Source organism: Cervus elaphus, chromosome 8, assembly GCF_910594005.1.
Source record: "Cervus elaphus chromosome 8, mCerEla1.1, whole genome shotgun sequence".
Lineage (NCBI taxonomy): Eukaryota > Metazoa > Chordata > Mammalia > Artiodactyla > Cervidae > Cervus > Cervus elaphus.
Window position 1 is genome coordinate 7,200,500 of NC_057822.1, and position 12,475 is coordinate 7,212,974.

Here is a 12,475-nt window from a genome sequence, read left to right on the forward strand (position 1 = left end):
TCGGTGCAGAGCACTGTAGTGTAATGGGCAAATACCCGGAGTCCGGAGCTGGGCTGTCTGGGTGTGACTCCCAGCCAGCACTGTTCCTTTAAGCTGTGTGCCCTTAGCTAAGTCCCTTAACCTCTCTGGGCCTCCGTTCCCTCAGTTATAAAGGGTGACTAGTAACAACACACTCTTCCATGTGGTTGCCTCCATGGTTAAAAAATGGAACAGTGCCTGGTACAAGGGGAGCAACGTGAAGACATGAGCTGTTATTTTCTAGAATATTAGACTTGCATAATTTCAGTCTGGAAAGGGCTTTTCAGGGCTCATTGAGTCGAAGCCCGTGACATCCGGGTCACCCTGGAGAGATGGGGTGAAGCTGGGGCCAGCACCCCCCGCCCCAGGCCACACCCACACGTGTGACCATCGAGGGGTGGCCGCTAAGCCAGACTCTGGCGGAAGCAGCCCTCGGGCTCTGGGGTCCACAGTGCCCTGTTGTTTTGTGCTCTCTGGCGGGTGCGGGAGGGAGCCCAGGGTGGGGCCGCTGGCTGTGGGCCGGGGACCGTCAGTACCTTGTCTTCCATGATCGTGGCCACGTCCGGCAGCCCCCTCACCACTTTGGCACGATCTGGAAGGGAAAAAAATGAGACCCCCCGCGTGATGAACGTTTACCTGGAGTGGTGGTTTATTTTTCAGCAATGCTTCTTTTCCTATCGGCATTGTTTGGGGTGGACATCTTTAAACCTGTATTATGTTATTTCCTTGCAGGCAGAGGACATAATGTTTCTGTCATTGACTTGAGGTTGATATCATGGTTGGTGGTACCTGGAGGTGATAGGGAGGTGCCCTTCCCCTTGAGAACGGGGAGAGAAGGTGAATAAGATTGCTCTGAGCCTTAAACTGGCAAAGTGCACACAACAGGTGTGATGATCCAGCTAAGGGAGGGAATTGGAAGGAAGCTTCTGGGACACTGATTCTGGTCAAGGGAGGGGACCTGGTGGCCCTGGTGGTTGGGCAGGAAGAGAAGTTAAAGTTAAGTCACTCAGTCGTGTCCGACTCTTTGCGACCCCATGGACTATAGTCTACCAGGCTCCTCCATCCATGGGATTTTCCAGGCAAGAATACTGGAGTGGGTTGCCATTTCCTTCACCAATCACTAAGCAGAAAGCCAACATATCCCTTATGCTGAAATCGAGACTGTGGGAACAGCCCCTGGATCATGACTGGGGGGATATGCAAAGACCCTTGAAGCGGTTGGTGTCCGCAACGGATGTAAGGGAGAAGGACCCTGGATCAAGGTTGGGGGAAGGGGAGAGATGGACCTTCATGTGGGCTTAATGTTCACCAGGCAATAATCCACCGCCCTAAACTCTGGACTTCACAAGTCCCGGCAACCACAGATGGTGAGTCCAGGCTCCTGCTGGTAGGGCCCTGGGGTGGGTGTCCTGTCCTGAGACTCAGAATCCCAGGATGGGTTGTGGGACGGAAGTAATTAGACAGAGATGTGATGGGCTGAGTCAGGTCTTCAGCCTCTGGTCCTCTCACCAAGGTGGCCGCCCCCTGTGAGGGCTCCTCACTGCCCTTAGACCCCGGATGACCAACCCCCTTCCAGATTTCAGTTACGAACAGCCTGCACTTCCTGCCAAGTGGGGACATTCGGGAACAAGAAACCATATAGGGTTAATCCCTCCTCCTACACGTGACCGCAAATGGTCGGTTTCCTTTCTCAGGTTGTCTGGAGCGGCTTTACTCTGCTGCCTGGGGTCTTTCCCTCTTGAAAGGTCCCATAGTGACTGCTGGGTCAGTGGGACCAGCAAGCCAGCCTCCCGGAACGGGGTGGTTTAGCACTGGCTGTGGAGACCTGATGAAGCTCCAGCGCATGGACTTGGTGGTGCCCCTGGGCAGCTCAGAGGCTGTGTCCTGGATTAGATGAAGTCCTAGTGCCCCGACAGCCAGAACCAGGTTCAGCATTAAAGTCGTCCATTCCCAGGCCTCAATCAGAAGGGCCAGCGCAGCCTCGGTCCCGTCTACCCCTGCCTTCGGAGTCCCTCTGACATCAGCCGATTGGATGCTGGGTGCACCCATGGTCTCAGGTATCTTCGGACTCCTTATCCGCCTGTCTCCATGCTGCCGCTGCCCAGGTCTCCTGGCAGCTGTGTGACAGCCCAGAGCCACACAGCCACACAGCCACACAGCTGGGCAACCGGGGCTCCAGCTGCCTTGCCAGGAGCTGTGAGCGGCTGGGAAGTCACCCCCAACTCAGAAAAGGAAACCGCGGCAACATGGCTGGACTTACTCTTCTCGATGATGGCCAAGGCTCTGGAAAACAGAAATGGGAAAAGGGCTTAACAGATTGTTAAAGGATAATCCTGCCTGGGGTTGGGGGAGGGGTGGTAAGGGAAAGGCAGATCCAGCCAGCTGCACCTCCCAGGAAGGGTCCTGTTTGTGTGTGCCCCAGGGGCCTTGATCACACTGGGAAACGCTGCCAAGGGAACTTACTTCAGTCTCTGGTGCTCAGCCAGGGCATCTTCAAAAGCTATGAGAAGGAAAAGGGGAATAGCTGTGTCAGAGCATCCCCCCTACCCACCCTCTACTACATCTCCCTGACCTTTGCAACCTGAAGGTACAAAGCTCAGCTGTGACTGTTCCTACTCTCTGTTCCAGCATTCTCTTGGGGGCAGTGCTAGGATTGGGTGGGGAGATGGGAGTATCCCCCCAGCCCCCACCAAAGACTGTGGGGTTTTCTAAACAGGTTTCCCCCAAGGACAGACGGGTGGAGAGATCACCTTGCCCTGAGAGATCGGCAGAGAGCTGCCTGACTTCCTTCCCAGCGGCAATCTCCAGGATGTATTTGCCCTTGTCTGAGTCCTTGGGATCCAGGATATGGAGCCAGATCTCATCCAAGGTGGTACCAGCCCTCACCCGGTCGCCACTCTCCAGGCGTTTCTCTCTGAACGTGAGGGCAAAGAAATGGTTAAGAGGGCTATGCCCAGGACAAGCTGGCTGCCTTCCCAGCTGTAGGCACCCCTGCCCCAGACTCCTCTCCTGGGGTTTTGTCTCCAGATGTGTGGGCTGACCATCCATGAGACATCCGATAAGTATCTACCCACTCATCCATCCATCATTCATCAAAGCTTGTGCCAGTGTTGAGTCTCTATTTGCGACATGTCCTGCAGGCTGGGACCTTGAGCAAATGGGGCCCCAGGATCAGTGGCCACCTCCCTCCATCCCACCCATGGGAGCCACTTCCTCACCTCATCCTTCTCCTCATCTTCAAAACCTCCCAGGAGCTCCTCCCACGATAACTGGCCCCAGGCTCTTACAAACTGTATACACTCCCCTCCTTCTTTACTTAAATTTCGTACCTAAAGACACCTGGCCCATGCTCCCAGTGTCGTGCTGCAAAAGGGACACTTCTGGGCTTAGTCACGGGGCTCAGAGGCTCCGGGGAAAGAGCTTTATTGTTCTGAAATTCAACTTGGCCTTGGTCTTACTCACAAGGCAAGTTTGACTAAATCAGTCCAGCCTCCTCCATAGAATGGGTGCAGTAATGTCTGCTTCACGAGGCTGAGGTATGCACGTAAGGGAAAATTCTGCCCCCAAACTCTCTGGGGTCACTTAGCTCTGGCTGAGTCCCTGATGCCTGATCCTGCCTTCAAGGCCTGGCCCTGTTAGCTGTCAGCCCCCCAGGTGCCTCTGCCTGCCTGTCTCCCCTCAGCCTGGCTGCCTGAGTGCATTAAGGCTGCAGAGACCCACAAGGGCACCACAACCCACTTGACCACCTGGTTTTCCTTCCTTCCTGAGTCCTTCCCTCCCTCAGTTCCCAGGTGCTGCTCTAAGACAATGGTCCATCTGTGGTCATGGAGACACTGGGAAAATGTTCTCAGCACCAGGGGTCCCACCTTCCCTGGGGAGCCTCCCTTCTTCGCCCCTGACAGCTGTTCCCTTCCTGGGCTCCCTCTGTGGGCCGGGGGTGGGGGGGCGGCTGGGCTCAGGTGTGGGTGCTGGCCCCCTCCCTCCTGGGACCCCAGGGCAAGGGCAGCCTACTTGTGGAACCAGGTGGTCTTCATGTACTTGACGTTGTAGTACTTGACCTTGCTGAAGAGCCGGATCCCTTCCTCCGTCCCCTGGATTTTCAGTGGGGTCGCAGAGAGGGCTGGCGGTAGCGGGGGGGAGGGGGGGACGGGGCAGAGGAGAAGGCTGAGTCTTCCCCAAGGCCCTTTGGGCATCACATCTGGGGGGCAGCCAGCTCACCCCTGCTCTGGGGTGCGGTGGGGGGAAGGCAAGTGTGGTCACGGAGCAGGAACATCCCCCCCCCGCCACAGTCTCTGAGGTTGGAGTCTAAACCCACCCCACCCTGGCAGCCAAGGATGGCTGGAGGCACCCCGGAGGCTATGTGGCATCAGATCAGGGCTGGGCAAAGAGGGGTGGGGGACTTGCTTACCACCGATCCTGCCCAGCTCAGTGAAGATGGCATCCAGGGCTGGAGGGAGAAGATGGAACGGTCAGCTGATATGGGGGGGCTCCCCGAGGGACGCACCAGGGTGGGCTTGGCCTTGGAAAAGGCTGGGGGAGCTTATGAGCAGCTCTGAGGACACAGGTGTAGGGGTGAGGAGGGAACCCAGGGCACTCCATGACGGAAGGGGTGGGGCCATACAGATGGCGGACAGATGGGCTGACCTGACGTTTCCTGCAGCCTGAGGCTGCCGGCCTGGTGAGGACCCTGGGGCCCACTGTGGGGCAGAGCAGAGAACCCAGGCTCCACATCACGAAGCCTGGGCTCGCTGGGGGCAGGGCAGTGAGCTCCAGCATCACACAGGCCAGGCCCTGACCTGCGGTGCAGCCGTGGGTAGGTCACTTAACCCCCTTGGGCCTCAGTTGCCCCCAGTGACACGGGGATGACAGACTGCAACTCTTGGTTCAGCGAGAGACTTCCTGGCCCATCTCTGACATCGCCAGCTCCTACCTTCATCTCTGAGGTCCAGGATGGTATCGTCCTCCCCGCGATCATCGGAAACCTCTGCTCTGTAAACTCCCTGGTCCTCTTTGGACAGCTGGAAGGAAGGAGAGACGGTGGTATCGGCATGGGTTCCAGAAAGAGTGATGGACAGTAAATTAGGAGGCCTGGGCTCCGGGCCTGCCCCTAACTCTCCTGCTGGGGCTCAGTTTACCCCCCTGTGATGGGCCACCTCTGGCTCCTTCCAGCTCCAGAGCCCTTTGATTCCAAGCTCTCGGCTCGTCGGGGCGCAGAGGTGGGGCAGGGAGGCGGACCTGAGGGCAGAAACAGACGCCCCCTCCCCCTCTCCCCTCCCCCAGGGGGATTCTGAGTCAGCTGCTCTGAGCAGAGCAGACAGTCCTCCTTGCAGAGCTGGGCTGAGCTGGGAGCACCCTCCACCAGAGCTGCCCTGCTTCTGGGGGGCCCGGGATGGAGGGGCATCTCTCTGCATCTCTCAGAAGAGGTGTGCTTTCTTTTGCTCAGGACAAGGGTGTCCTTATTGGCATAAGCTTGTCAACCTCGACAAGCCTGGGTCAACACTCAGCAAAGCAAGAACCTGGGCTGTGCTTTCAAAGCAAAGTCAGAGGTCAACTGTGCCCTCTCATTACCCAGCATCTCCTCCAAGGGCTGGAGGGTGGGGCAGGGTGATGTCTGCCTCCCTGACCTGTCAAAGGGCCCCTTGCAACCATCTCCACATAGCGTGTTTTGAGGCAGGATCTGAGGCAGAGACATTTCTTTAAAAAAATTATTTATTTTTAGTTGGAGGATAGTTGCTTTACAATATTGTATTGGTTTCTGCCATATATCAACATGAATCAGCCATGGGTATACATACGCCCCCTCCCTCGCGAACCTCCCACCCATCCCATCCCACTCCTCAAGAAGCATCTCTTAACCCGGGGATCAAAGGACTGAAACCCCAACGATCCTCTCCTCTGTTCCCTCCCCGCTGCTTCAGTGAACGCTCCAAAGCCCCAGCCACATTCTGTGGAGGGTGATTGGAGAGACTTTTGGGTCCACTCTCCAGCCTTGCATCTTGGTACTTACACCCCCTGAGTCTCAGTTTACCCATCTGTAAAATGGTGGCATAAACTTTGCCCTGACCACATGCTACAGTTTCCATGAGGATCGAGGGAGATAACTTTTTGGAAGCCAGAAAGTTCTCACACCAATAGGCCAGATGATTATGACAAGACTCAGTAGCAGTTAAGCACCTCCTTGATGCCAAGCCCTGTGGAAGGACCTGAACTGTGATGACAAAGGCCCACTTCTCATTATTTTGGCTGAGATTTGGGCGAGGACCCTGACATCATTAGTTCTTTCCTTGTCAGCAAACCTGCGTTTGCACAGTGCTCCTTGGCACACGGGCCACAGAAATCAGTGGCAGGGCAGAAAAACACTGAATATTTAAGAATGAGCTCTGTATTTCTATCTTAACCAGGTCACACTCCTCTGAGAGCCATGGGGTGGAAGTGGATGGGAGAGGTAAGCTCCAGGCCTGCTTTGCTCTGCCCAGAACTGCCTCCCATGGAGACAGTCTTCCTGCCCTGAATCTCAGGCTGCAGCGGCAGGAAGGAATCTCTGAGACAGCATCCTGCCCGACCCTCTCATGTTACAGGTGAAAACTGAGGTCAGAGAGGGACAGTGACTAGCCCAGGGCCACACAGTCAGGGGCAGGGCCGGGACTGGAATCCAACGAAAAGGAAAAATCAGTATGAATGAGCCTGTCTTTATTTACAATTTTGGTATTGTTTTCCCCCATGGTCTTCTATTTTGGCATTAATTTGATTCTTACTATTGCCTGAAAAGGGCTTCCCTGGTGGCTCAGATGGTAAAGCGCCTGCCTGCAATGCCAGAGACCTGGGTTTGATCCCTGGGTCAGGAAGATCCCCTGGAGAAGGAAATGGCAACCCACTCCAGTATTCTTGCCTGGAAAATCCCATGGATGGTGGAGCCTGGTAGGCTACTGTCCACGGGGTTGCAACGACTCGGACATGACTGAGCGACTTTACTTACTTACTGATTGCCTAAAATATTGTTTATCTTGATTACTGAGCTTTTTGGTGCCCCCTTAAAGTGCGTGCATGAGGTTAGTGCCTCACTCGCCTCGCCTTGGTCCTGACTCCCTGCCCAGAGCTCCTGGCCCCGCAACTCCATGAGCTCTCAAGTCAGGGCTGTGCTCACCTCTTCGATGCAGAGAAGCCCTGCTCCAGTCTGTGGGTCGTACTGACCAGCGGGGAACTCTCTCTTCTGGAAGAACCACTGGAAGCGGGTTTCCTTCTTGGTGTTGGTCACCTGAGGAAGGTCAGGAGTGAGGAGACTCCTTCAGGCTTTCTCTTTTAAGTGAAGACCCAGTTCATCTGAACTTTCTTTTACAAAAAACGATTTCCCCCTCCCCCTTCCCTCTTGCTCTCCCCCTAACTCTCAGCCAACCCCTTCCTCACACAGCATGTCTTCTCTGATGGCTTCTGAACTCTGGACTTTTGCTAATGGCATTCCCTCTGCTTCTTGATCCCTTTCCTACCCTATTTTTCTTTGTAAATACCTGTGTTACCTCCTCCAGGAAGCCTTCCTTTCTGCACCCCAGAGTGCCCCCTATCATGAATAATCAATTTCATGCATGTCTCCATCACAACACCAGGTATGCTGTTTTCACAGGCTCTTGCTTTGGACTGTGGGATCCTGGAGGCCTAAGGAGGCCACGTCTTCATTCTTGTAGGCCCAGGGCTTGCAGAGTGCTTACGTTTGCTGAACGGATGCCCTTCTGGGCGTGCGCCCTCCCCTAGTTATCTGCAAGGCTGCAGGGTGCTGCGAAACAGCGGCGCCAGCTCTGGAGTCAGACACACTCGGGTAAACCCTGGCTCCAGGCTCTGCCTCTTGCTCTGCGGTCTTGAGCTACTTCCTCACTTGTTTTTCATCCTAAAGCGGGGATCCTAACGCCTCTCTCACAGATGGTTGTGAAGTAGATGAGATAAAATAATGCTATAAAGCGCTGGGCAGAGTGTCTGGCGGGACACAGGGGCTTCCCCTTAATCTACAAAGCGCTCTCTTTCTCCCAGACTCCTGGTCTCCGGACTCTCCCCCAGAGCAGCTAGGAGACCTAGCTTACGGCTGACCCAGCGCACTCTAATTCACCCCGACTCTGCTCCCTGGGCTTTTGTTTTCCAGGTTAAAGGCAAAATGCATGGGGCTACTTCCCCTGCTTGGGACCAGACTTAGAGCAGGGTACGCAGTTTCCCGGGGGTGGGGCAAGACCGACTCTTGGCGATCCTATGGACTGCAGCACGCCAGGCCTCCCTGTCCATCACCAACTCCCGGAGTTTACTCAAACTCAATGTCCATAGAGTCGGTGATGCCATCCAACCATCTCATCCTCTGTCGTCCCCTCCCCCTCCCGCCTCCAATCTGAAGACAGCCACTGGGCTTGGGGAAAACCACTGGTCTGGGCGCACGTGGCCCGGGGGCAGGGCTGGAGGGGGGGAGGCGAGGCTTTGCCTTGCAGGTCAGCAGCACTTGGCAGTCCTCCGTGACCTTCCACTGCAGAGGCTCCACGAAATACGGACCTGCGAAGGCACAACGACACGCCCGGCGGTCAGAGCACCAGGATCGGCTCGCGCGCCACCTGGTGGCGAGACGGGGGAAGGCACCTGGGGCGGGGCACCTGAGGCCCAAAGGCCCCTCGGATGCTGGGATCCCGCCGCTACCCAGGAGGGGCCTGGGGTGAGGCGAGGGAGGCCCCTGGGGTGCAGAATTTAAGGAGGCGCTCACTCTCGGGCTTGGGCAAGTTTTGGCATGAGAACAGCACTGGATCAAAAGGCAGTGGCCGTCCCTCGGGGCCCCAGCAGGACACAGGGATCTATTAACCCACTTGTCCGGCAGTTTCCCGGCGCTAGTGGATGAGGGTTTTGGACTCCGTCCCAGCAGGTCTTACCCTGTTTTCTCTTCCAGTCTCTTCTCTTAGCATCTGCCGCCCTTAGAAGTTTGTCGAACTCTGTGAACACAGAGGGTAGGGGAGAACTGGAGTGAGCCAGGGGCGCAGGTCCGGGGAGTCAGGGAGTCGACTATGGGGGCGTGTGGATGGACCAGGAGAGACCCCAGGGCTGAGAGCTGAGGCCGGGGGCCTGGGGCGGGGCGGGGCCCGGGGCACGGCTGACCATCGTCCACCAGCGCCAGGGTGATCTGGTTCTTGGCTTTTCCGTCTTGGAGCTGAGCCGTGTACGACCCTTTGTCGTCCTCGGTCAAATGCTGGATGATCACTTCTACCAGGCCCTTCTCTCGGACGAAATTGATTTTGCGGTTCTGGGGAGAAGGAAACAGGAGAGGTTGTTCTGCTGTCTTCCAATTATAGGGAATGTGTGTTGTAGGGGTGCAAATCGGGGTGTAGCTGGACTTGGGGTGGTAAAGTTAGAAGCCTTCAGGTTTGGGGAAGGGGTCCTGGGTACCTCTCTTCATGTGTATAGACACACCCGGCTCCTGAGAACACCCTGGGGCCCCGCGGGCACAGGAGAATCTTGTGCCGGAGTCAATTTCAGTTACTAATAATCTCCCAATCTCCTACTGTGCCATATTTTTTTAGTTATTGTCTAAATTTTTTTTTTTTTTGCAGTTTAATAGACAAAATTTCCCATAAAATTATAAAGGGTACTATAAAAATCCTGTGTGTCTGCTACCCAGAGTTAATACTTGTTTATATTTTGTCACATTCTAACAATTTTCAAAACATTTTGTTTTCCACATTTAGGACCCTATTCCCCCTGGCTTCACTTGTATGTATGATTTGAGGGAACCGCTCGTTTTGTTTGTTTTTCTATAGTCTCAGTGCTGTGTGCTGAGTCCAGACTTTGTTACACTTCCTCCATCATGAGCCAGTGTCATGCGTGCTTTGACTTTATGCAAAACTTTCTCTGTTTTCTCAATTGTTCCTCCTGATCCTGGGGCAACCAACCCCATTGTACAGATGCAGAAACTGAGGCACAGACAGGCGAGGAGACCTGCCCAGAGGCACACAACCCACAGGAGATGAACAGGAACCTTCTGACATGTAGCCTTGAGTTCTTTCTCCTCTGTCAGAACCAGCTCCTCTCTTGATAACACATATGTAATGACGGCCAGTTGGCCATCTGGAAGTGGAATTCACAAATAAGATCATTTTATGATTAAATCTCTCATGAGATTGAAATTGGCATCTTTGTAAGTAAAAACAGTTGAGCTTGGGCAACCTATATGGTTCAATTAATACAACTTACTGCACATGAAAATTTTTAAAAAGCAATGTAACACCACAACTATAACAGGAAGAGGAAATGAAAGTAATGTTTTTCAATACACAGATGCTCATATCACTCATGGGTGCTTCATGACTTACAGTGAATTCATTTTAACTTAAGAGAAGTTAGAATAGCAAAAAGATTAAAACTATTCTGTATGGGGGAATTCCCTGGTGGTCTAGTGGCCCAGATTCAATCCCTGGTCAGGGAACTGAGATCTTGCAAGTCAAAGCAAACGAAAACTATTCTGTACAAGAATAGGAAAATGAATAAAAAGAACAGGTAACGGGGCTAATAGAATAAAATCTATCAGTGTATATTAACACTGCAAAAAAATTTTAAAAAATTGGTGTTTGTGTCTCAGAGTCAGGGTCTCGGCTTGGATAGTCACAAGCATGAATGTAGGTTTTTCATCTTACGAATGTTTGTCAGGATACTCAAAAATTGTGGGGAGCATGGGAAATTCTTTGTGGGAGTGTCCCTTGCATTGGTAAATGTCTAGCATCCCTGCCCCCGTCCCCCGGGTACTACAATCCAGGTGTCCCCACCCCGACTCCTTCACTGTGACAGCTGAAGCAGGTGGCTATTTCTGAAATGTCCGCTAGGGAGCAGTGCTGGCTGGTAGAGACCACTGCCTGCGAGGCCACCTCCTGGGCCAGGGACCTCACTTAGGGATGCTGAGCCCCCAATTACCGGTGAGCTGAAGATTTCCTTCTCGTTGAAGATTAGATGCAACTCAGCTGCCGGAGACAACTTTTCCACTTCCAGCCAAAGCCGCACCTCTCCTTGTTCGAGGATTTCAACGTTCCAGCCGGAGATCAGCTTGATCACTGGGAGGCAGAGGACAGGAGAGGGTGGGCAGGGCACCCTCCTCCCCTCCCCACTCCCGACAGCCCCACTTTGAGCGCAGCGCGGACAGGCCACGTGCAAAGTGCTTCAGAGTCTGGTGGAGACATAGCTAGGGTGAGGATCTGGGGAGGGTTTCCCACATTTGGTCACCCGAGATTGAATTCATCTCAGGGAATTCACCCTCCTCCTATGGCTTTGAGGCCATGCTTCTCACCCTGGCTGGACACCAGAAACGTAAGGACTTTTAAAAAACCACATAATTTCATTTATTTTGTTTCATTTAGAAATAAATTGACTTGCAAAATGTTGCAAAAACAGACAGAAAATTCCAGTATCCTGAACTTTCCCAAATCACTGTATATTTTTTTTAAACCAGGAAATTAATATTGATACCATTCTACAGATATTGTTCAAATTTTGGCACTATTTACTAATATGATTTTTTTTTTCCAGTGTGGGATTCAATCCAGGATCCCACATTGCATCCATGAACTTTCAAAACACTAATATCTGGCTCCGGTTCCAGAGATTCTGATTTATCTGGGGCATGGCCTGGGCGTTTGGATTTTGAAAAGCTCCCGGGGTGATTCCAGTATACACCCAAGTTTGTGACCCTTGCCACAGGGACTACAAACATACTCCTGGCCAATGGAGGAAAGCAGGGGTTTAGATGATCCACAATCCAAGAGGAAGAAGAAACCATTCACTCTGCCCTCCCTTGCACCCCACATGCTCCCTGCTGGCCATTCTTTTCTCTTTACGGACTGAGGACTCCCTGGGTGTCTGACCCTCCAGCCCCAAGATGACCCCATTCTCCCCTACCCCCAACAGCTAGTGTCTGGCTCTTGGCCGACTCAGCTCTGCTCAGGACACCCCAGTGGGCCTGGCGTGACTGCCTAAGTCTGGCGGCTTGGACCACTTACCTGGGTTTCTGATCTCATGGCTCAACTTCTTCAGCTTGTTCAGCTCTGGGACAGGGAAGAGCAAGGAAGAAACCAAAGAGAATGAGATACCCGGGCCAGAGCGGGTCATGGGAACCTTTCTAGCATTCACACTGAGTGAAAGTCCCGAGAGACTCAGCTCGGGGTCACTTGGTTACCAAAGAGGTTGATGATGACTATTGCGAGCCTTGGCTCTGGGGCACCGAGGGGGCTTCAGGGGTTGCTGTAGGACCCCCTGAGATGGCTTATTTTCCTTGTCTTTCAAGGCCTGATCAAGTGCCACTTCCCCAGGGAAGCAGCTGCTGTCTGCTAGGCTCTCAGTGATCCTCACACCGTGTTGTGGGGTGAGCGTTACGGTCTGCCGCCTGAGCCCCCGTGTTAATCCACTGCAACGTGCTGTCCTAGAATCGGAGGGTCTGGACCCTCCAATGACTACTTCA

General features: G+C 53.7%; 1 protein-coding gene across 4 annotated transcripts in view; it reads right to left on the minus strand.

Annotated features, from left to right (window-relative positions):
• Window positions 1–12,475, minus strand: part of MYOM3 (myomesin 3) — a 52,654-nt gene that overhangs the window by 1,886 nt on the left and 38,293 nt on the right. For all 4 annotated transcript variants that reach the window (XM_043909242.1, XM_043909241.1, XM_043909243.1 and 1 more), the window contains 13 exons: window positions 12,018–12,062; window positions 10,939–11,075; window positions 9,133–9,277; window positions 8,910–8,969; window positions 8,474–8,541; window positions 7,163–7,273; window positions 4,949–5,036; window positions 4,427–4,465; window positions 4,030–4,138; window positions 2,769–2,932; window positions 2,482–2,518; window positions 2,279–2,301; window positions 555–610 (listed from right to left, as the gene is read on the minus strand). In XM_043909242.1, coding sequence (XP_043765177.1) covers window positions 555–610; window positions 2,279–2,301; window positions 2,482–2,518; window positions 2,769–2,932; window positions 4,030–4,138; window positions 4,427–4,465; window positions 4,949–5,036; window positions 7,163–7,273; window positions 8,474–8,541; window positions 8,910–8,969; window positions 9,133–9,277; window positions 10,939–11,075; window positions 12,018–12,062 — 1,082 coding nt within the window. The remainder of the gene's footprint in view (window positions 1–554; window positions 611–2,278; window positions 2,302–2,481; window positions 2,519–2,768; window positions 2,933–4,029; window positions 4,139–4,426; window positions 4,466–4,948; window positions 5,037–7,162; window positions 7,274–8,473; window positions 8,542–8,909; window positions 8,970–9,132; window positions 9,278–10,938; window positions 11,076–12,017; window positions 12,063–12,475) is intronic.